The 24,590-nt window shown below is 32.2% G+C and overlaps 3 protein-coding genes across 4 annotated transcripts; 2 read left to right on the top strand and 1 right to left on the bottom strand.

Annotated features, from left to right (window-relative positions):
- Window positions 1–109: 109 nt before the first annotated feature.
- On the top strand, window positions 110–4,794 carry LOC126837109 (uncharacterized). Of its 2 annotated transcripts, XM_050570914.1 has the most exons (9): window positions 110–509; window positions 1,386–1,509; window positions 1,587–1,714; window positions 2,802–2,889; window positions 2,968–3,235; window positions 3,293–3,417; window positions 3,511–3,649; window positions 3,714–4,165; window positions 4,279–4,794. In XM_050570914.1, the coding sequence occupies exons 4-9, from the start codon at window positions 2,821–2,823 to the stop codon at window positions 4,435–4,437; spliced, it is 1,212 nt and encodes a 403-aa protein (XP_050426871.1). In that variant the 5' UTR covers window positions 110–509; window positions 1,386–1,509; window positions 1,587–1,714; window positions 2,802–2,820; the 3' UTR covers window positions 4,438–4,794. The 2 variants fall into 2 exon arrangements, with proteins under 2 accessions (XP_050426871.1, XP_050426870.1); XM_050570913.1 differs by lacking the exon at window positions 1,386–1,509.
- A 4,097-nt stretch (window positions 4,795–8,891) lies between these two features.
- LOC126837115 (uncharacterized) lies at window positions 8,892–11,154 on the bottom strand. The gene is made up of 2 exons (XM_050570919.1): window positions 10,614–11,154; window positions 8,892–9,989 (listed from the first exon to the last, which is right to left on the bottom strand). Exons 1-2 carry the CDS (start codon window positions 11,071–11,073, stop codon window positions 9,694–9,696), a joined length of 756 nt encoding a protein of 251 aa, XP_050426876.1. The 5' UTR covers window positions 11,074–11,154; the 3' UTR covers window positions 8,892–9,693.
- A 5,157-nt stretch (window positions 11,155–16,311) lies between these two features.
- Window positions 16,312–24,590, top strand: LOC126837113 (uncharacterized). The gene is made up of 6 exons (XM_050570917.1): window positions 16,312–16,572; window positions 22,513–22,637; window positions 22,719–22,943; window positions 23,879–24,014; window positions 24,303–24,435; window positions 24,494–24,590. Exons 1-6 carry the CDS (start codon window positions 16,321–16,323, stop codon window positions 24,577–24,579), a joined length of 957 nt encoding a protein of 318 aa, XP_050426874.1. The 5' UTR covers window positions 16,312–16,320; the 3' UTR covers window positions 24,580–24,590.

Below are 24,590 nucleotides of genomic sequence, written 5' to 3'. Positions count from 1 at the left end.
GTTGATGTGCGACACAAATCACCGAACAAAATGTCAAAACCCCCCCCTATAATTGTAAATAATAATATTATTATCATTATTATTAACTGTTGACTGCACAATATTTTTTTGAAAAACGACGAAATTCGCCGTCCTGTAAAGTTTCATTTTTTACCAACACGTTTTGTTTATTTTTTTTTTTTTCCAAACGTTAAATATTACATTAGTTATTTAAATACCCGGTAAACCGCCAGTGTAATCTGAACTTTCGGCCTTTGTTTACACTTATACCATTAGCGCTTTCAAACGTCGGTGTCCCGAAGTACATCTTCCCATCGATCGAAGATGTTCACTCACACAGCTTCTACACTTAATGCCGTTGCGACTGTCAATTCTTTGGGCGTTAAACGGAATTTTTTCATTCTACTCTACCGAAGATTGTTCAATTCATTTTGCGTTTGCACCATTGTCGTCGTCGTCTCCTTGTTGTATTATCACGCACGAGAGTGGCCAGTTAACCGCCGAAATTTGTAAGTAAACTGATATTTACTACTTAAATATATGCTTAGGGCTTACATACGTTCCCGTGAAATTAAATGGGTCACCCCTCCAAAGGGTTGGAAATGGTCTCTTTTTGTTTTGTTAAGGCATTTGGTGCCCGCATATTATTTAAGGGGTTATTATGCGTTACAAAATGCATTATTAGACATAAATTAAGTTATAGAAGGCTGGTTTTAAAGTCTCGACGAGACCAAGCGAGGCTAGGCGTGTCAGAGAGGGTGCGTTCGCTTTGCCTTCATTCCGTCTCGTATCGGTTTTTTTGTTGCTAGTCAAAGAATTTTAAGCAAAGCTAGAGTGCGAAGTTAGCATAAGATATATTTGATTAGGTATAGCAAGAGCTATAGTAAATTCATAGATAGACCACTTGTCTAGGGCGCGCCTAATACTTTTTTGGATGATTTTTTTTTTTTTTAAACAAAAACTGCAAACGGTTAGAACAATTGCACTTTACCAGACACCCTTTTTTATAAAAAAAAATTGTTTTGCCATAATATAGTGTTTTTTACGCTCTGCCGCCGCATACTGTAACATAGGGGAAATATGCAAACTTCAACTAGCTATAACTTTTGAACTAACCAAGTCCGCCTAATTCTGACTTCAGATTCGTAACCAGCGTAAAAAAACACTATAATTTGGCAACAAAAAAAAAGGGTGTCCGGTAAAGTGCATTTATACTAACGGTCTTAAATGATGCCGCAGAAAATATTGCTTGTCAAATCATTAAATCTGTCTCTGGACAAGAGCCTAATAATTTAGGATAATGTTTTAATAATCTTTCCATATAATTAAACAAATCTGTGATGACAAATTTTTAATTTTTAACTTCTTTTTTTGTTGTTATCGAGGCAATTAAAACCACCTTATATTGTGGGTTGATGGGCTCACAAAAGTAATAACTTCCTTTTTGGCCAACAAACTGGTATTGGCTATTTTTCTGACTTTTGACTGCCGTTGGATTTATCTACTGAAGTGTGTAATAATTAAGTATTAAATTTTATTTAAATACAAAAATGTTATTCAAATGAAAATTTTGTTTTTTTTTTTAGGCTGTTATCTGTCAACGTTTTAAATTAATCTATTGGTTATGTCCAATTTCAGAAAATTATAAAGGCGCTGGTAAACTTGAAAAACAATTATTTCAGTTGTACAAAAGTACTACTACAGTATATATAAGGTACAAATACTTTGTTTTTAAAAACATCCTAAGAGTCCTTGAGTTGAAAATGTATCTTGTGTTATAATTCAGCATCTGCACAATAATTGTCGAAGTAATTTTATAACATTTTTATTTTAAATTATTTATACAAAATATTTACAATTAAAAATTTGCAATTATTTATGCCTCTTAAATATTAAATTATATCTCTTTCATAACCATTTTACAAATTAAATTTAACTTTACCTGTATCCATAAATTTGTAAAGTATTTTAAAGTCTTTTTTCAAGTCTTCAATTGATTATTACAAACTCAGCTAACTTGAAGTTTTTCAAGAGACGTCATAAATGACCACATTATTAACCTGATCATGTTTCTAAATGTAATATGGACATTTTAATAGAAATATGTCTTAAACGGTAATGTTAATTTGGACTACCCCAAATGTCCTACTTAAAACATTTTCAATATGTTATTATATATATATTTTTTTTATTAGCTTAGATCTTAAATATATTTTAAAACTATACTTAAATATGGTGTACTAATTCATTTAGTAAATTGCAAATATAAATACTTTACAATTTTAATGTAATTAATTCGTTTCATTAACTGTAAAAAATATTGTTCAAGATGCACTGTAGTGAATAGTCTGGTTTTGTAACACACACAAACACAGTTTCAGAGTTACTTTGACGTATAATTAAATTTTACAACAATATATCAAATTAAAGGTGACAATTTGAAACAATTATTTAAAACAAATAAATGACAAATACCATAAAGTTATCAGAACAAGTTTAACATTATTAGTTTATTATTAAATAGAAAAACTTCAGTTAAGTTGGTTTGTTTTTGCACTAGAGCCATTTATTACCAGTGACTTCTTAACAAAATTGTTGTTAATTGTAGTTACTGAGATTGTATCATTACGTTATTTTATTTATCTAATAGTATTCTTTTATCTAATCATATAATTTCACTTTCAAAACTTAAACTTTCATATAATACTCAAGTTATACTTGTACTGTGCAACTGAAACATACTAACAATAACATTTGTATTCCAAATGGTTAACATTTTTCTGATTATTTTTGTATTCAAGTTTACTGTGAGCGGACAATATGCCTAAAAAACTAATTATTCCTAATGACATAATAAGGGAATTGATGTCTAAATCAGAGGGAGATAATGTAAGATATTTTTTTATCATGTATTTGATATAAAGTTGTTTAAATTTAAAATTTTGTTTTTTCGTTTTATTTGTTTAGGCTGCAAGTAATCAGCTACCTGGTCCATCTAACGCTTTGAGAAAAAGAATTGCCAGCTCTTCTCTTATAGCATCTTGTTCTGCGAAAAGAAGTACATCAACTATAACATTTGGTTATTCATCTAGTGAGAGTTCATGTTCAAGTTTAGATTATCAATCGGATGCTCCTACTCCAAACCCCCCTCCTAAAATATTAAATAAATGCTGTATATGTTCAAATATATGTCGAGGAATTGCATTTGAGCAATGCGCGTGTTGCAAAGTTAGGGGTAATAGTATAAATTATTTTAAATAAACACGTATTTAAATGTTGTATTATTTCATAGTTCACAACAACTGCCTATGTGCTCATCAACCCTTGTGGAAAATCAAATTGATTATGTGTCCATGGATCTGTAAACAGTGTCTACTAGTTAATTGCGGTAAATGTTTATCTGAACAACCCAATATGGTTAGTATTGTGTAACTACGGACACACAGTCTATTATGTTTGTCCACATTTTAAACGTGGTTAGATGTTTTCAACCTTTTTCATGTTTTACAGGCAAACTTACGCCGTTGTCATGAATGTAAAGTTGGTGTGGATGAAAAGTGCTATGACCTATTTAAGCCCATGCTCATGATAGAGTGGGAAGAGAAATTCTTATGTATGACATGTGTAGCTTTTAAAATGACAGAACAAAGTAATGGCCAAAATATGTTTTATTATATTATATATTAGTAATATATAAATGTGTTCATTTTCAGGATTGGATGAACTGCACTACTCTGGTGAAGAAGATAGTGAATCTAGTTCATCGAGTTCATCAAGTTCATCGAGTTCCTCTAGTTCCTCTAGTTCATCTTGTTTATCTGGTTTTCCTTTTTCAAATGATTTATCAGAAATCAGTAATAGTGGTTTCACAGTCACAAGTATTAATCACTCTTGTAATAGCTCTCCAGAAACAACAGAAAACGAATCGTCATCAAATGAATCTTCATACTCCTTTGGTTCATCAATAGAGCATACGGAAGATGACTCATCATCTGATTCATCAAGTGAATCATTAGATGACCTATTGCCACCAGCAGATTTGTTGTTATCTTATGAGATGGAAGAGTTTGTTGCTATGGATGTAACCGATTGGGATAAACAAGATTTAACTGTGTATTTGGCCTCGGTGTTGCCTGAAGACGTTTTATCGAGAACTATACAAAGAGTAATAATAATTCCTTCATCTATAATATTATTCTGTATCAATATTTTATATAAAAAAAATGTCTTTTTTAGAAGAAGGTATCTGAGTATAATATTTCCAAATTATGGTTTCAGGAAATCGATGGACATACTTTGCTGTTAATGCGAAAGTCTGATGCTAATTTAAAAATCAGATTGAGACTTGGCCCATCATTGAAACTTTTTAAAGAAATTTGCATAAATAAATTCCGTGCTCTTGCATACGGCGTTGTATATTATGATGACGATTTTTAAATTATGGTAAGGTGACAGCGATAGTTTTGAAGTTCTTTATAATACTTGTAATTACATTTTTAAGTGACAACACTTTTTTCATTAAAAAAACCAATTCAAATTTTAACTTACAATTTTTAGAAGACATTTTATATAATTTATGATCTAGCTGGGTAAGATTAGGTTAGGTCAACTATTTAAGATATTTTAACATAATATGTACTTTTTAGCGTAAATATTAACATTTTACTGATGTTTAATTTACATATATGTATGCCGTATACAAATTAAACTTATTAATGAATATTGAAAATATTACTTTTGATTTGGAATAATTTTTCCGAATTGTATGTATGCTGAAAATTCAATCTAAGATTTAATTAGATGCTTTGCTTTGATAATTATATACATTAGTTCTAATATTTAATGTATCCTTATTTTGTGCCAAACTAATACTATAATTTATATTATTTATAAATTAAATTGAACCTAACTCTTTAATATTGATGCCAACATATGTTATTATCTTGATAATGAAAGATTTTTAGAGCAAACACATATTTTGTAAATAAGCATGATGTACAATTTCCCCTATAAAACCATTTAGCATTTTTTAAAATTTATTAACTTGTGTATAAATACTTCATTCTATAAGCTATCAACAATAAATTAACTTCTTGGTACATGACTATTACTTAACATCGGCTATCATTTTAAGTTACCATCAAACATGATTAGTATAGCTTGAAAATGCGTTTTAAGCGAAAATTTACCAACAATATTAATGCAATATTACAACGTTTAAAGTGCTTCTTTACCAAATTGCAATTTTGAATAAAATTGTATTATTATAATTAAAATTATACACAAATGTGTATAAAAATAAGTTTTTTTAGATTTAATTACTAGTTTATGTTATATTATTATTACAATTGTATAAATTATATATATTATATATATAGTGTATATATTATATGTATTAGTAGGTTAACAGTAGATCTTAAATATTTTAAAATTTTAACTACTTACTATAAATTAAAATTTAACATATATTATTACTTATTATCTAATTCACGTTTGACTCTTATAACATTACAACCGTGCAACGGTCTAGAACATTTCAACTACTTAGTGAGCACTTTACATAATTCAAATATTGAACACTAATTTTTAGATTTAATCAAGAAATACTTATTATTATGTTATTATTATATACGTATGTATTTTAGAGTAGTTCTTAAAAATTTTAAATCCATTACATCATTTCTTAACGTAATATCTTATCATGGCTATGTGTGTTTTTATTTCTTAATCACATTATACTATTTGTATCTCACACACCTTTGGCTTTTTTTATATTTAAAAACACTTGTAATTCAATTGTCAAATGCATAAAAAAAAAATACACTAGGTATATTGATACTATCACTTTGCTTATTATGCTTTAATGTTTCCTTTTGGTTTTTATATTAAGTTGAGACGTACCTACAGATTGTTCAACTAGGATTTTATTTTAAAAATCTTAAAATGTATAATATATTTTGTGACTACTGAACTGATGTTATCTACACACATTTTGTTTTTTGGTCAAAGGTTAATCGTTCACGATTATTAATTTTATTAAACAAAAATCAAAGACTTCTATCCTTCTTAAAACAAATAAAACTATTATCAAAATCTACAAAATTGTTCAAATTTAAAGTACCTGAATAATTGTTGTTTTTATCAAATAAATAAAATAATATACAATTTGTAAGGTCCTTAATTCCAAAAAATGACAAAATAAACTCTTGATGCGAAACTGAGGATAGTAAAAATTAATCAACTTTAATATATAAATCATACCTACTTCTTGTAGGCAATAAATCATATGAGATTTTTAAGTTTACCATAAATGTCATAATTTCTTAATCGGTAAGGCATGTACTAGAAAATTCAAGTTGAAGATTTTTACTGTTTAATTAGGAAATTAATAAATAAGAGAAAAATATTCTATGTATTTAAAAAAAATTGCTTGTCTTAAGTTAATCACTATATGTATACCTAAATTAAAAAAATGTACAACAAAGATAAGTGATTAATGATTTTTAACAGTTAACAATATTAGATTTTATAAGACTCGTTGCTTAGTAAGAAAAAAAAGTTTGATTACAGATTTTTGAAAGCCTAATTTTCAGATATATAATCCAAAAACTTAGCATGAAAAGTTTTCACTTCTTTTAGGAGTAATGGTGAATGATATTTTCTTGGGTGCTCACGGACCACTGTGCTATATCTTAAGATTATCCCTTAATAAGTTTGGAGCTAAATGGAATATTTATTAAAGACAAGGTGGATAATCAACTTGGTAATAGCGTTTGGTAATTTTTAAATAGAGAAATGTTAAAAAGTTTAATTGAAAAATAAGAGTGATGGTTTTTTTTGATTTTGAGAAAATTGGACACATTTTTTCCATTTATGGCTTTAAAAAGTAACTTTTGTATACGATTTCTAATCTTAAGATTTCCTACAAAAATAAAATCTGCTCAGTCGGTCAAGAAATATGAGTCAAGACAAAAAATATAAATAAAATCACACCATTGTTAAAACAAATACCTTCTAGGCAAATATTTTTTTTTATATTTCACTTTCACTGTTGGTGCATTTTCCAAGTGTAGAAATAAAGCTATCTTTTCTGACGTGTGGCTTAACAATTGTCAAAACATTTTTTATACAAATATTTTCGTTAGAATTAGCAAAACATTATTATAGTAATTTTTTTTTTTTTTGTAATATGTAATATTTTTTTGTACCAGAAAAATGCTTGTTGTAGAAATTACCAATTAGTTAATTGACGGATTTTTAATAATTGTTGTGTGTATTGTACACAAATAACTGTTAAGATTATGTTTAACTGATAGGTACCATAAACAAAAATTTAATACGCTGTGTAAACTACGAAATTGCAATATACTCGCCAAACCGAGTAAAAATAAATGTTACCGTCAAGGTCAATTAATAATGTATAATAATCACATTGGTTTAGTATCCTAAGTAGTACACAAGAGCAAACAAAAAAAAATAGTGTACAATAGGTACAGACAATTAAATTAACTAATTGCCAGGAGTCTTGTTAACCTAGTTGAGTAAAACTCTAAGAACCCATTAAAACTTTAAGGTAGATTTTTAGGTAAAAAAAAAAACATGCGATCATAAGTGCATAACGCATATTAAATAGAGTTGTGTGTGCTTTGCCCAAAGTACTTCATGTTCTATTAAGAACTTCATGCGGATAACTTTCTTTTGGAATGAACGATGAAATAAAATTATCGGAACTATTATTATCATTTACACTGGCCTATCTAATTAACAATAATTGAAAATCTTAATATAACGTAGGTAAGTTAGAGGTAGGTACTGAAAAAACCACCTAAGATCAATTATAGAATTTGGAAAACCTTAAATATATTTTTAACCTAGTTTTGTATAGTTAGTGAACGCCTGTTTACAGTATATTTAGATAAACAATAATATTAAATTTGTTTCAACAGAGCTAATTAGGTCTATAAAGACGATTTATTGTTTTAATTAATAATAAAATAAAGTACAAATCTAATAATAATAATAATACTATTATGACTAAGTACCTACTTAATTGAAATAGTATTAAGTATAAACTTAAAATATGCCACGAAATTGAAATTTATAAACATCTAGGCAATACTTATTAAAGAGATTTGCGTTACTCGGAAAGATATATTATATATTTATAAATAATTTGTTATAATTTTTAGAATAAAAACATATCTTATAACATGATTTGTTATAAACTAGCAATCCAAAGCATCTTAAGTGTAAAACATTGCAAGGTACTAAAAGATTAGTCGTTTCAAAACTTGAAGATTCAGCACTAAGAGTAAGAGTACTCGTAAATCGTCAATAGTAATCCACGTATGGCCATTTTTTTAAATTTAAATATTTTAATTATTTATGTATGTATGTATGAGTTACACTACAATAGTTATGTGTCAAATATTTATTTATAATAAATAATTATAAAAAATATTTTTTAAAAATAACGACTGATTACCTAACCCTATATTATTATGAACAGTGCCAAATTGACTATTGAACATTTCTTTGTCTTAACCATATTATTTTGTTTAAACAATTACCTACCTAATACTGCAGACCTAGGTGTTATTTTAATAAAAACTCAAAAATGATAAATAATATTGTACTTTTATTTAGACGAATTGAAATAACAAGTAAAACATTTTTTTTAAATAACAGTTTAAAAAATAAAATAAAATACCTACATTATAATTAAAAAAAAAAAGATTTAAAATACCAGGTTGTTTAAAAAAGTCAAATAAAAATGTATTTAAATAAAATATTATTAGAAATTATAAATAATAAATTATTTCAAATACAAATTTATTTCGAATAAAAAAATGTTTGATAGGCTAAATTAAAATGTATTTCGAATTATTTGTCATTTTCAATTAATTGTTATTCAAATATAAAATGTCTAGGTTTGCCTAATGGTTATTGTTTTTGGTATTATAGCTCATAGCTATCCAAAATGGATTTTAATTTAGGTGCGAGTTTAGACATCATCACATATTTAAAAAAAAAGTGTACAAATTAGAAGAGTTCTTATAGAATTCCGATGTCTTCTTGCCAAAAAACTCATGTAATTTATATACTTTAAAAACATTATGTACCTATACACCAAGATCAAATGAGTGAACATGTCTATTAAATTAACATGATATTAAAGAGCATACCTATATAGGTATTATTTATACCATCGTGCGTACCCATTTGTCGAATGTAGGCCATAAGTGGTTTGTATGTTCGTTGGGTAGCATATAATTATGCGCCAGAGTAGATACCATATTCCATCCGTAAACTCTTTGTTACCATTATCAATACAGTAGCTGGTAGGTAATTATATATATAAAAAAAAAACGTTAGAGAGAACATAAATTAATTAAAATAAAACAACTTGATCGAATTTTTTTTATGCACTTGAGCGTTGTGCTCAAAACTATTTATTAAGTACTTTATCATTAAAAAAAAAACATATTAAATCATATAAATCACTTTGTTAAAAATTATCTAAAAAAAAAAAAATATAACTTAAACGAAAAATTGTTGCGAACGCGTTCGAAAGTCACACGCCGTGTAATTATTAAATATATAAAATAAATAATAGGAATCAAATAAATAAGAATAAATTAATAAATTATTAAGTCGTTGTTTAAGTTAAACGGCGGACGTCTCGACGGATGTTTACTGCTGTTGTGTTTGTTGAGCCGAAAAGGCCATTTTGTGAGCTGCTGTTGAGTCCAACTGCAGACTGCGGCCGTAATGATGGGACACGGACTCGGACTCGTGGCTCTGTTGGGGCTGCAACAGTTTCTTGAGGGCGATTATGCCGGACAGCACCAAAGCGATCTTGCTGATTAACAGAGCTTTGCCGGCCATAAGGGCGACCATTTTGAAAGCCATAGGTCCCATGATCGCAGCGGCCATCATACCGGCCATCATCATGGCTTGTTGCATGCCCTTGTCCTTCTTTTTGCGTCCTGTACGGAATGAGTCCACGATTAGTATACAAACTTAACATTTTTAAACGATGATAGACATGATGTGTATATTGTGGCAAAGTGTTAATAGACAATTCAAGTCAGGTCTAACAGTCACAGCAGTACGCCAGTGAGACAATATTTGCAAAGAAAAAACTGGGAAAGCGTTTAACAGACATGGGCTTTCAAATTCGAATTTCCTCTATAGAAATAGAACCGGAATTCCAAGAAATAGTTTAAAATAACACAAACATTTTGTAGACGTCATAGTCCTTCGAGAATCTTAGTAACCAAGCATTTAACCACCCGATTTGTTTATAGATCGGTTAAAAAACTACCAACATCACTAATAAATTTAGAAACTTGTTTTTTCTATTTAAAATTTTTCAGGCTAAAAGATAAAATACCGAACAATTTCAAAATGCGCATTAAAACTCACGAGTTCTAGTTGATTTTTATCAAATATACAACTTAACAATGGGAATAGTAAATTATTGGCTGTTGTTCCAGGACGTACGTGCCAAGTAATGTGTATTCGATTAACGCATCGTCCGAAACTAACGGCCGACCGCGTGAGTACTCGAAAAAACAATGAAAAATACTATACAAGATAAAAATGTTTACCTTCTTGGCCGAGGAGCCCGTCCAACACAATGGTCCTGGTGGCCATTAGTCTGTCCACGCGGTTGGCAATCATATCGTCGAGCAGCGCATCCTTCTGGTCGGCGTCCTTGGTGGCGTCCAGGGCGGCGCGGTCCTTTTCCTCGTCGTGCGGATCGGCCACGGACTTACCGGTGCGGGCGGTCAGTGCCACGCCGTCCACGATGTTCACCGTCGGCTTGCTCAGGGCCCGGTCGAGCGCTGTCAACGCCCGGCCTTTCAGGCACACCGTAGGCCTTTCGGACGATTCGCCGCCGAAGCAATCGTCGAACACGGACCACAGGACTTTGCCGAAACCGAACACGGTGTCTTCCAGCTGCGCCGTTTGGGCCGACGCATCTTGTTGCATGGGTACGGCGACAGCGACGGCGACGAGACCGAACGCGGTCACGCAAACGGCAAGCGGCAATCTGAACGCGGACATCTTGTGTGTGTGTGTGTGTGTGTTGTGTTCGGGTGAACCGGTATGTGTATGATGGCGAACCGAGTGTTTGTCGTATGAAGACCAATGTGAATGTGATGGTTTCTTAGACGGCGGTCAGGTTCTTATATATGCAGAAAACCGTGAAAAGCGCCATAAGGATTGTGGAAAAGCGGCGTTAACTCTCGCCGACCGTGTGTGGATGGGAGAGAGAGGTGGGAACTACACTGGAGTATATGGTATATGGGAGTTTAACCCCGGCACATACGGTTTTAATCGGCTGACCAACTGACATAGTAATATAATAATAATAATAACTTCGTACATCAAAGGTGAAACCGTTTTTGTGCCTCAGACCGTGGCCCGCCGTACGCTCCCTCGATAATCCGCGTTTTTTATTTTTTCTTAATTGCCATTATTTGGATACTAGCAACGCGTGTACATACTTACAAACATAATAATAATAGTATACGGTAATCAGACCATGCGGTGACGGCTCGTGGAAAGCGCCGCCGTGTGTTCCCGGCCAAGATGAGATCCGCCAGCCGAGTACTCGACCGGAAAACACCCGTAATAGGTACCTCCTGACTACACACTTACACCAGCTAATAATACATTAACCTATGGACATCAATGGCAGGCTACAGGTGATAGGACTTCCAAGAAATAGATCAATCTTGGTTTTGTGTTCGTGCGATGCGAAGACATCGACAAAATCCATTAGTCGGACAAATGTCAGGGGGCTGTATCTATAATTATTTAGTTCTATTTATAAAAATATTACAACTATTTATTATTTGAATTATATTTACTAAGTACTAAATATACAGTGAATGTTCCAAGAACACAGCGGATATCTTTAAACAAACACACAGGTACTCAGGAGTACAAGTACTCACTAAAAATTAGTCAAATTTCTGAAGCTATAAAACAATTATTTTAAATACTTCTTTTTTTATATACTATAGATAATCTTTCGCTCAATTTTATTTAATTTTTCAAAAATATAACCCAATCCCTATATGTTAAAGCCTTATTATGGACTTAACCTTTTTTAATGGTAGGTAATTAAGATATATTATTAACTTTTTTAATTAGGAAAAATTTGCTGAAAACGTGGACTTATCGATAAGCAGTTTTGGATATTTACTTATAAAGTTATTAAGGTTTAAAATTTAGAACAGAGGAGGAAAGTTAGAATGCAGTATTATTTTTATCTGTACGCATTACTCTACCGCACTCATCCTTCATCCTAAATTTAAAAGACTGGTTATAGGCCAGCCTACATTTTCAGAAAATCTTTAATTTTCACAGTTGAGATATTTAAAAATAAACGTTACTATTTATAAATCTTAAGTTTATAGGATTTTAAAACATAAGTGATGGGGTTATATAGTAGGAAAATATATCAAATTTTAACTAACCAATTACTTTGAATGCGTAAAAAACGATAGTTAAAAAAGGTCTAATATCTTTTAAGATATTGACTGGCTCAAAAATATTTCAATTATAAATTACAAAATATTTATTAATTTCTACTTACTAATCATAAATATATAATTTTTTTTTTTGTAGGCACCTACTCGGAGAAATTGACATAGAAAAACTACGCCTATTTTCTAGTCGAAGTCGCGATGCACCAGAGCCCTGTTGTATTTGGCGTACCAAATACTCTTCTATAGTTTTTATTAATTGAAGCATTAGCACGCTAATGTCCTTGCGGTATAGTAACAGTTACAATGACACTTTCAATGGATGTCCGGTTTCAAAGTACTGCATGGCAACGTCGCCGTTTCGATTGGGAATGTAATGTATGAATACATAGTGCTTGTCCGCTTGGAATATTACCTTGAAGACACACACACAAGCCGCCGCCTTGAGATAACTCTTAGTGCAATACGAGTCTTTCAACATGACAGTCGTGGGCATCACTCGCAGTAATTTCTGGTCTTCGTTGTTGCAGACTTTTTCGCACATGTTCACTCCTTTCCTTGTGAACCGTACGACGCTTAAACCTCGGTTGTACAGGCAAGCCTCGCATACTGTTTTGGCTATGGACGTATTAAAATCTTTACCTGGATGTGGAAAATACCGTATTTTGATCGGTTCATTATAGTTTTGATTATTATATGCGATAATTTGAGGCAATATAACAACATTAGTTTTTCCTTAAAAAAAAAAACGCTGGATCATAAATATGTCTTATGGTACCTACCTATATAAGAAAGAATTGTATTATAACACATAAAACGTGCCATGTTCATTTCCTTCCCCTTCAGGCTCTATTTGCTATCAGCTGTTTATAGTATTATCACTAGCTGTATGGTTAGGTTTGCGTCATGACATATTAGATGAAATTTTCGACAGACCCCCAACCGTAAGACATATTCATGTCAACTCAGTAAGATTAGTTTACTAGTTGGGAATACATATTCCAAAACATTTAACCCTGGTCCCAGGGTGTCATGATGTCACTGATCGACTTATGTCTTTTCGAAATTTGATTTTATTTTCGTTCTACTATATTCTTTAATATGTAACTATAGTTACCCCATACGCGTTCGGGAGCTTGGAACTCCAAGTTGCATTCGCACCGGTCGCTCTTGTGACACGATAATTCTTCGGACTCCAGTTTGGGCGTATCGTGTGATTTGGGTTTGGCTTGACTTGGTTTACTGCTCGAAGACCTTTGTCGGAAGGGCCGTCCTGCGGAATTACGGAGTGGGGCTCGTATTACAACTATATCCACTTTATTCTTGGATAGATTTCAAAAAAGTCATCGGTGGTTGAAAAACTGGAATTTTGTAAGAACTCACGAGTAGTAGAACCACGGGTAGAGTACTGCTTGGTTGTTGAGCGCATCAATGGCTCAAATGGATTGTTCATTAATGCATTATCGATGTAATCCATTGTAGAGCAAACGGATAGGAAAACAACTATAGTACAGATGTATATGAACATGATAACATAGATGATGAATAGTACTATTACTGTAGTTTACAATAATAATGTGTTGAAACATTGTTGTTTTCATGTTATACGCCGAACAACCATGGAGATGAGTATTCCAATTTGGCCATTTATAATAGAGAAGTAATTGAGAATTTGTATTGTAACAGAGAAATTTCAAAATTAAAATGCTTACATATAAAAGTTATTTAATGCGTAAAAGTTGGGGTCGCCAGGCTAACAAAAAGCTATACAATTGGCAGTTAAATATACAATATCATTCCCAATGTACTACGCATATTTATCTAAGAATACAATCTTAAAATTAGTATTAATAAATTGTTTTAGATCACATTTTATTAAATCAATTTCGCTAGCCTGTTTCAGCATTTTTCTAAGTCTTCCTTTTTTTTTAATCGCTTTTTCAAAGATATATAAAAAAAATTGAATTTCATAATAATTCTTCATAAGTATAAAAATAACTGAGGGGTGAAACGACTAATGTCAGTGCCACCCCCCTAGGTCTTCATTCAATGTAAAAAAAAAAGTATAAAAATAAAAAAAAATTATACATTTATTCCGTTGTCATTTGTGTAAATAATAATAAGAATTGATAGTTTTATTTAATAAATGCATTCAATATGCTTACCAGCTTACACAATATAACTATAATTGTTTGGACTAATTAAACTAACAAAATGATAGACGGATTCTCAGATAGTTAAAAGTTAAAACATATTTATCAATTATAGTGATTTTTAATTCAATTACGACTAAAAGATAACCACATAGAAATCAATATATATATTAAATACTCGTATATAAACATCAAACAAAACTATTTTAATAATTGTTTCAATAATTCACATTTGTGTTTTATTGCATTTATATCTATTAGTCCACACAGTTAAATTCAAATTAATCATAGATTTATCATTTATCCTTAAATAATTTATAGCTGTTTCAACTTCCATTACAATGTATATTGAATTTGTATAAGTTTATGAAATCTAGTATTATACATTTTGAAATAATTAGGAAACAAATATTATAGTTGACAAACATTAAAGTTAAATTAAAATTATAAATAATAAAAATTACTAGTGGTAATAAAAAAAATATATAACAACGTCTGTCTTCTGTTTTTTCTCTTTAATGAAATTGTGTTCTATGGAAATTTCCTTGTTTCCTATCAAAATCAACGACTGATGCAAACAAAATATGTTTGTAAAAATTGCAATTAAAAAAAATGCTTAACTATCGAGTTGCCATATATTATGACCCAAACGTATACCCGCGGGTTCATGAAATATTTTATCTGTGCACTATAACACCTGAACCTACCTACCATAACTATACGATTTCTAGATATTTAGATATTATATCTATAACGAGTGAAAGTCGTTGATATAGGTGAATTAAAAAAAAGAAAGGAAGTGGATAAATATGTTACATTTTTCACGAAATAGGTATTCGAAAAAGGTATGTACATTGTAATTAATTATTTTAAATTACAGGTTAATGAAGTTTATGGACCTTGGCCTACCGTAGAGATTAAATATTTTTTAAGATAGTCTAACCAAATATTTGTCGCCATCCTTCAGCGAAAGTTAAAAATTTTAAAAAATGTTGAAAATAATTTATATCATTTGTAACTTTTAAAATAAAGAGTTCATCCTACCTATTTTAATTTTACACCTTGTATGAATATGACATACACTTCATCCTTCCAGGACAGGAGTCCTAAACTTTAAACTTTATTAACTTAAAAAGTAAATATACAAAACTGGTTATCGACCAGTCAACATTTACAGTAGTCAGTAAATTATTCTTAATTTAAAATGTTTATTAAATATAAACGGTCCTATTTAAATTTCAAGTTGATATGGCGTTCTGGAAAAAATGTAAAAAGATAAAAATTTGAATATTTTCTAATATTGTACAATAACATAAATTAAAGTATCTCAAAAAAAAAAAATAATAAAATTATTTTAAGTGACAATGAGTATTTTATATTTATTGAATTACTCTGTAAATATATATATATATATATTTATCTATTAATTATTTTCAATCAAAAAGGTTTTCTTGAATGTCTTATTGCATTACCTTATATTTTAAAATAGAGCTTAACGTTTTGTAAAGTGGCTAGCTGTGTTAAAAAGTTAGATGGACTTGCGACGTTGGCTTCCGGTCGAAAACCGAACACTCCCGAAGCGCTCGAGGGCTAATCGTCCGACAGCCGCCCTTTGGAGGAGGTCACAGTTAGTTGTTGAACTTCGCCATCGTACGGTGTGCGCGATGACAGAGACTAAACGAAAATTGAGAAAACTTATTTCGGACGCTAAAGACTTGGACAGTGTACTTGATGCTTTGGTCGAAGCTCGGGATCGACGGCTTTGTAGATCTGTTAAAGATGTGCTGAGCTGTTGTGCGTTTGTCTTGGCGCTGTCCGCCATCACGGGATCCAATAACTGGAGCATCCTGTCAGACGCCTTTTACCGGGGATGGACATTGACCGTCGGCCCTTTGTTATCTGGAGGTCATCAACAGGCAAGTGAACAAAAAAAAATCTATTGTAGACAAAGAGGTGTTTGTAAGCTAATAATTATAAAATAAAACTCTACTTAAGACTTCAGTTCATTTTAATGCCAATACCGTGTTCCGCCCAAAATGTATAATTTACACTTAAAGAAGTTTACACCAGAAAAACTTTCAGAATAAAAACTGAAACAAATCGTTAATGATGACTAGGTTAAAAATACGTTTTGTTTTTTTAATGTATAAAAAAACAATTTGAACCCTTAAGAAGACCATATTGTCATACTCATATAAATACATATTATTTTAATATAAGAGTAAAACGTAATTTGGCCGTATACTTGAGCTCGATATATCTTAATAATTTTTTTTGATTTATAATGAAATCCCCAATAAAACTTTTCGAATAAACATCTCCCAAAAAAATCAGAAAAGGATTGTGTGAAGTTCTATTATTTTCAAATAGTATGCTCAAAATTGTCTCAAAATATGAATTTTAGACATTTTTAGTAATTTTTGACGAACAATTATTGTATGAGAAATTGTATTTAGCGAGTCAAACTTTCTTTAGGTTTGCCTACATTTAAAAATTTAATTATTTACCACTTGTTTAAACAAATAATTATTGAATGGGATAGTTTTAAGTTTAATATAATGTTATGTCAAATTGTTGGAAATATAATTCGACGCTGCTACTCGCTAAAAATATTTAATGTTTACATTATATATATATTATTAATTTAACTGTATTGATATTGTTATGTAAATGTCTACTTAATACTTGAGCGTTTTAATTCTCACAATTATATTACTAAAAAGCAAAGTCTCTACTTTAAATTTGTTTTTTTTTTTGTATGTAAATAATTCTAATTGTGCGTCTGAGGGTATCGAATTATGGTTAAATGCTGTTTTGAACGATAATAAAACATTTCAAAAAACTTTTATGATCAGTAATTTGGAAGCTAAAACATATTTATTAGTCAAAAATACGTATTTTTACCTCCCCAAAGAATAAGACTTCTGCCGATTTGCAAGTATCCTACAACATAATAATTATATAGAGGCCACTCACCGGAATTCGCCGACAGTGATTTTGTTTGGATTTTTTATTTTATTTTCGTGTAACCTAATTTTTATTTGTAATTAATATCGTTCGTTTTTTTACTAGAATGAATTAAGTTGCTAATTGGTCATGCTACGAGCAACCCGTGTACTTGACGTGTAAATACATCGAAATTGTAATTGTTTTGCGCTGTATAAAGCAATATAATTGACTGGAAACAGCAGTTTTCGACGGTATTTGATTTTTGATAAATGTTTAATTGCACTCACTGTGTTTCATACAGTGCGATCTATTCGAATGCGTGTCAGGCAGATGATTAAAACCCAAAAGCGTTTGAACCAACATAATATTCTCGACTCGTTTAAGCTTACTCTATAGGATTTATTTTAAGTAAAAAGTAAACAGATACTTAAACATTATAACAACTTTTTTGCACAGTCCAATGTCCATTTAAAGCAATTCTCTTCCCTGGGTTTTCTGCTTGGGACTTTTGGGTTTTTTATTTTTTTTTTATAACATTCAAAGCACTACTAAAAGTTTATGGTAATTACATTCAACCTAACGTGTTTCTTCTCCCGTACAGTAGTTCACCAAAAGGCTGAAACCCTCAAAATCATTCATTGTGGAATTATTGTTCAGTCGTGCGGTACACCAGATAAAGTGTCCTCACTGAACACATCAGTAACCAAAGCCAATCAACTATGTTATTGCACGATATACTCTATAATGTGTTTAAACATAAACTCGAGTTAAAATATTATATACTATTATAAGGTGCCTACTCATTTATTCTCTAACGAGTACACATAATAACATATAATCATAAATTTAGTTTTTACTTGATTTATGTATATAACGATGCCAATGCTATAATAAACTAATAAAATTACTTTAAGAATATCAAACATAAATTCAAACTCTCTAAAAAGGGTCGGTATTTTTTTTTATCCAGGAAAGAACAAAGTTTAAAATGTTTTTAAATCTTAAAAAACTATCATTTTTTTTATTTAAACCATTTTTAAAATGTACGTTTTAAACGAGCCAACCTGGTTCACAATTATTATTTAATGATTTTAAAACTCACGAAAATATGATGACTGATTATTTTGCCTTTATTTGATGTATAAAAATCTAGGTTTTTATCATTTGATGAACTGGCAAAACAAACATTTTATATGTATTTCCAAATCTCACAACACAGTTGTTGAGCCAATATTTTACAAAAACGTCTCGATTGACCCCTTAAAGAAAAATAGGCCATTTTAGCGTAAAAATACATGTGTACAAAACTAGAGATGAAGACTTCATCTAGATTTTGACATGGTCAATTTTCGATAAACGACTAACAAATGAATTATGGTTGGATTTTTACACAATCGAAAATGATTCCCGCAGACACGTTTTTACTCTAAAAAAAATAGATCAACTCCAGCCCCCTTGTTCATTATTGGCGAATCTCTTAGAATTTTTGTTTTCGAATGTTTAACACGTTCAAACGAGTATTGTTTCAGGTGTTTGAAATAAGAGTTTTATTCTAAAAAAAAAAAGACAATTTCATCAGGTGTTTAACCTTTTGGCTTACTGAATTTCTATATTCCCAACCATCAACTCAAGCCCTGTTCATGATATTTACTTTATTAGAACCACAGATATCTATCGTCGTTGGTTAGTTTACTGATACGTTTTCATCTTGTTTCTCACACAATCGATAATTTCTAGAACCGTCGTTCTTTATTTCTGGAGTGTTCACCTTTTAGAACCTAATGCAGTCCATATCATATACATATATTTCTTGTCACTTTTCCCTGTTAATTGCCAAAACAGGACAGTCAGCCGACGGTTTTATTTTCCCACAATATTTTTCACCTGATCCTCCATGGTCGTAGTCGTCTCAAGCGTCTTTCACCCCATGGAACTCCAAGGGCTTATATTTGCCCCAAAGAGATTGTTCCCGGGATCACTAATTTCGCAAAGCATCCAACCGGTTGGAAGGCAACAATTAGGTGTCTATGGTGTTGTTGCTCTTATTTGCCGGCTGCCAGCAAAACGTGCAGACAACGGCAGTGCCATGGTAACGACGGTGGGCGCGTAGTGTAAACTTTGTATGTTTGTATAGCGAACAAAGGTTAATACATACTCCGACTGTCCAATTGTCAAAATGCAGAAGTGGTGTGTTGTCGTGTTGATGACGTTTGTCCGGGTTGTCCAGCTAAAGGCCGACCCCTATTCGCTGTACAATATAAGCGATGTGCCGCCATTGTGTGGCGTATGTGGAATAACCCAGGAAGAAATAACGGCCGCGGAACAGCAGAGGTATAACAAACAAAATTCCAGGCAAACACGTATTTACCATTTTTTCGGGTACCTTCGTCCATCCCTAAAACGTGTATGGAAATAATATTGAGCATAATAACGATTGAATTTGTCTCATCTTAAAAGACTACAATGAAAACTACTCGTACGAATGAAAATAATATAAGATAAAACATTTGTTTTTTCAACGTCTCCCCGACCGACCAACGCCTCACCACTGGTGAACAGCCTTATGTATAGGAGAGGAAATGAGTACGGAAAGTTTCCGAAAAGAGTCCTCGTGCCTTGTGTGCCGGAGCTTCTTACCTCTATCGATGGCATAATGTTCAGGTTTGATAAATGCATTTTAAAACATTTTACAGGAATTAAGTTTGAAAATTCCTAATGACACATCATTACATAATATTGCATTCAACAGACTCCCGTATGACTATCTGGTTTTCATTATTTGTACACAACGTGTAGGTGGGTATTATTAAAAAAACGCTAGATTTATGACACCTGCGCATATTTACTGGGAATAACAGAGATCTTAGGATTTTCAGAAAAGTGCAAGGGCTCTCGTCTATGAGTTTGCTGAGGAAAAATGTGCGCGCCCAGTGACTTTTCTATACCTTACTACTACTGCCTGTACTTCACTGCCTGTCTACCCGATATTATCTCACTCGTGTGGCGTGTTTATTTTCCACAGCAACTGGTGTTGTGCGAACGAAAAGGAGGTGTGTTCAAGCTTTGAGTGCATCGAGAAACAAGAGAAGCTGGTCGACTGTCTGGTATACGAAGAGACGGGCAACAAGCAACTAGAAAAACAGCTTGGCCTGGACGTGCAGGCGCTGCAAATCCAGCTGTATACTAGGACGGACGCCAAGGAGCGGGCGGTCAGCCATCTGTTTGATGTGATCAACGAGCTGAACAAGGGGCTGGGCAATTTTTACGAGCTGGTCCGGGCGTACGAAGCGACGGCGAGGCAAAGGGCCACACAGCGGACCGTGGTTACAGATAGGAAAGTGTGCTTTCTGAAAATCCGCCGGGAACTGTGCCGGGCCAAGGAAAAGCTGAATATGTACAAGCGCCTGGACGCCATGGTGGCGTTCAAGAAGAACCCGTTCAGCTTGCACGTGACCGGTTGCCATCCGTGCACAGACTGTCCGCCAGACGACGGTGGCCGCGGCGATTGCTGCCCTATAGCCCAAAAGCAGCCTTTGAGCAATGAGATGTCTAAATCGTGATTTTTGTGTGTCTCGTGTTCCGTCATTTGTGTGTATTGGACGGTACACTCCATAGCCTTAGACGCTGTATAATCTTGTTAAAACTGTACCTAGTAGTTTATTCATAATATATTATATGTACTATTATTATGATGTAACTAACAGTGTAAAATAATTGAGTGCTTATCTTGGTAGGAGGTGGTTTAAGGGTTAGACAATTTTACATTTTTTTAGAGAGCCAAATAATTAGCAAGTCCGGTCAGGTAGTCGAATATAATTGCAAGTATTTAACCACTTTAGTTGGGATCGAATGACAATATTTAAACCATTTTAATATTTAGTAATATAGGAATCGGTGTACAAGAGGCAGTTTGAGAGTTCAAGCAGTTAGTCGTCAACGGTTTTGTATCTTAAGCCCTCGCTTGTATTGTTTTATAACTGATGGACTTACAAAGGTCGTAAAATGTATACATAGTAAAGCTAACACGGAACAATAATGAGTATTTTTTTTTGTGTATTAAATGTGTCATAAGAACAAAAATAAAAAGGTCGGGCATAGTGGGGACGGAGAGATCACAGGTCTACAGATTTTATTATAACTGAAAGTGATAAAATCACTTTTAAATAAACGCGTTGATGCGAATCTGTGGATAGTATGTTCAAACCAGTTATAGCGGTTTAGAAGCTATCGTGGGACTAGCAATATTGTACTTAAAATTTTAAATTTAGTCTGGTGCAGGGTGGATATGATAAGGGTTAATCGTCTGTCTTTAAAAATGTACTGTCATAGTTACCCATATATCGTAATTAACAATATAATTAAAATATTTTCATTACCTGTTGACTGTTCATTCACTCGCACATAGCAACCTAGAAACTGACTACGGCCAAAGTGTAAATTTACACTATTTTTGGTGTTTTTTCTTAATAAAAAAAAATTTGACTACAGATTTTTGAGAAAATTGTATATGTTATAGTTCCATTTTAGATCTACCTTTGGTCTAATTTTCAGATCTAAATCTCTAAAACATTGCTTGAAAAAGTGAAATAAAGAAAAAAATTCTGTCCCTTCTAAGGGGTTTATATGATATTTTTTTAGTTTTAAGCTAAAAAAGTTATGAAGTGCCCGCATTAGTTAAAAACTATTTATTATAATATAAATAAATAAACAAATATAAATAAAAATTAATATAACGTTAAAATATTTTATATTCGATTTTTAGCGTTAGATAAAAATTATTATTCTATCGGTTCACGTCCAGGTCATTATGTTTTGTGTAAAGGCCGGTCATTATTCTGCATAATTAATAACGTGTACAAAAAAAAGTATCTATTCATAGATTTAAAGTTGACATGGTATGATTATAGTGTGCTGTGGGATTGCCGGACTTCTTGGAGGACGTGCTCCGACCACCGATTGATTGTTCGTTTTGCATTGGACTCGAAGCCATCGACAAAGTATCCAACATGTCGGCCGATACTTTCGAAAAAGAGTGAGTCGACCAGTTTGGATGCCATTGTTTAAGTCGGTATTTTGTTTTGTTTTTTTAAAGGCCGTTATATACATTGTTTAGGTACGCATACACCGGTCGGCCGGTGGTCGTTACCGGCGATCCGAACTTGGGCCAAACAACGGGTCTTGGTTTTGAGTTGTTCAAAAACTTATCTAAAGCCAAACAGCTGAAGTCTTGTCAGTACTTCCCGTACAAAACGGAATTCCAAACGCTAGAAGAGGCGCTGGACATGGACGAGAGACGAGCCGCCCTCGAACCCGGTTACAAACCGTGGTACATCGGTTGGTGAGTATTTAAAAAAAAAATATATTATTATTTTTTAATTATAAAAATACTTATATGAGGTGGCTTCGCCCTCTCCCCTTCCCCTGAACACTTCTTTATGTTCGGAAATTTGCACAGATACTCTTAACAGCTCAAGACTGACTCGGTAGACTAGCAAATTAGTATTGTGATTTCGGAGAGCACCAGACCGAAAAATTAAAAATAATTTGGACGAGCGAATTTTCTCTAATCTTGCTCCTGCGAAAACGCGCCTATTAATTGTCTATTCTGTCAAATTAAAAAACACATCTGCTTCGGTAAATAGAACTCTGGTTGTGCCTGACTTCGCGCGGTAGGTACAACTGTGTTAGGCGCCTTCGTTCCCCTCTCCGGACAGTGTATTAATTTTTTTTCTTATGGGTTAACGCACAATGGCCTAGGATAATCCATAACGTTATTAAGGTCTGTCTAAAGCAAAGGAATGTGATGACCGCAAAAGCCATTGGAACGGAATACACACAACATGGCAGCGTTTATAATTACTTGTTGAACCTTTTGAATGATCATCATAATAGCTTGTCGTCGACAAAGCGAAAGTAAAACATTACATATAGGTACATATTGTGTATTAAAAACAATTACTCTCTTCAACGAAAGTAAACAAAGACGCGTGCACTCGTATTCTGACATTATAGACGTTAAGTTATAATCTCTCCCTCTCTCTCTTTCTCTTAATGCCAACAGCATAAATTGTTGACAATAAATTACAGAGGTCGGTTTAGCAAAGTATACCAATTAAACAATACACATATATTATAATAATTATTTTGAGAAAATACCTATTACCGTTTATAGCCGCATTATCGTACTATAGTTTACTGGTACAACAAAAACCCCACATTATTGTCATCATCGTTATTTGTACTTTTAACAAATTTGATTTTGATATGCTATAGGAGCGTTTGCGATTACAATACTGTTGAAATTCTTAAAAGGCATGTGGACTCACCGAGATTTTTGCCAGTTGACTCGCACTACAAGCCAACCTTGTGGATATTCATGGGTACTCCAGGTCACGGAGCTCCAATGCATGTACGTATAACAGTACTATGTCCCAGACAACAAAACATAAAATTAATACTTCAGAAATATCATTGAGGCATGTCCCCATAATATGACAATAGCCTTATAACCAAATGTTATTTGATCCAACGCTCTAAGAAGGGAGCTTTTTCATATAATTTTATTTTTTAAGCGTAAATTTATAGACATACAGGAAGCTTGCACATAATAATTGTAAACATAATAACTGTATCGATAACGAAATAAGACTATAGTTCCGACTTCGTAGAAATTAATTATATATACTCCCACATTTAGATAGACAAAGTCGCTTATCCTTCCTGGCAGGCTCAACTCAGTGGATCGAAGAAATGGACTTTGAGGACACCGCTCGAATGCTTTTTCAAGTGCAAACGCCAATTCGAAGTCAACATGGAAGCTGGTCACATAAGTAAGACAGTGCTGTTAAACCGCTTACGAAAATTAACAATATCTTTATTTTTTTTCAGTAATATTGGACACGAATGTTTGGTATCATAAAACCGAAACTATCGGCCAAGATATCAGTATAACAGTAGGAGGCGAGTACGATTAAGTACATCGACG

The sequence above is a fragment of the Adelges cooleyi genome, unplaced genomic scaffold, assembly GCF_023614345.1.
Source record: "Adelges cooleyi isolate 19-005CV unplaced genomic scaffold, UGA_ACOO_1.1 ACOO_flye_CR_arks_rails_tigmint_CR_PRNA_247, whole genome shotgun sequence".
NCBI classification, from domain to species: Eukaryota; Metazoa; Arthropoda; class Insecta; order Hemiptera; family Adelgidae; genus Adelges; species Adelges cooleyi.
This window is presented reverse-complemented; position numbering and strand designations above follow the sequence as displayed.

What these genes read in the sequence shown, in the direction of transcription:
- LOC126837109 (XM_050570913.1), top strand. Translation starts at nt 2,821, where the DNA reads ATGCCTAAAAAACTAATTATTCCTAATGACATAATAAGGGAATTGATG. An exon ending in CTAAATCAGAGGGAGATAAT is followed by an intron (nt 2,890 to 2,967) that starts GTAAGATATTTT and finishes TTATTTGTTTAG; the next exon opens with GCTGCAAGTAATCAGCTACC. An exon ending in CGCGTGTTGCAAAGTTAGGG is followed by an intron (nt 3,236 to 3,292) that starts GTAATAGTATAA and finishes ATTATTTCATAG; the next exon opens with TTCACAACAACTGCCTATGT.
- LOC126837115 (XM_050570919.1), bottom strand. Translation starts at nt 11,073, where the DNA reads ATGTCCGCGTTCAGATTGCCGCTTGCCGTTTGCGTGACCGCGTTCGGT. An exon ending in CGGGCTCCTCGGCCAAGAAG is followed by an intron (nt 9,990 to 10,613) that starts GTAAACATTTTT and finishes CATTCCGTACAG; the next exon opens with GACGCAAAAAGAAGGACAAG.
- LOC126837113 (XM_050570917.1), top strand. Translation starts at nt 16,321, where the DNA reads ATGACAGAGACTAAACGAAAATTGAGAAAACTTATTTCGGACGCTAAA. An exon ending in GCCGATACTTTCGAAAAAGA is followed by an intron (nt 22,638 to 22,718) that starts GTGAGTCGACCA and finishes TACATTGTTTAG; the next exon opens with GTACGCATACACCGGTCGGC. An exon ending in CATGGAAGCTGGTCACATAA is followed by an intron (nt 24,436 to 24,493) that starts GTAAGACAGTGC and finishes ATTTTTTTTCAG; the next exon opens with TAATATTGGACACGAATGTT.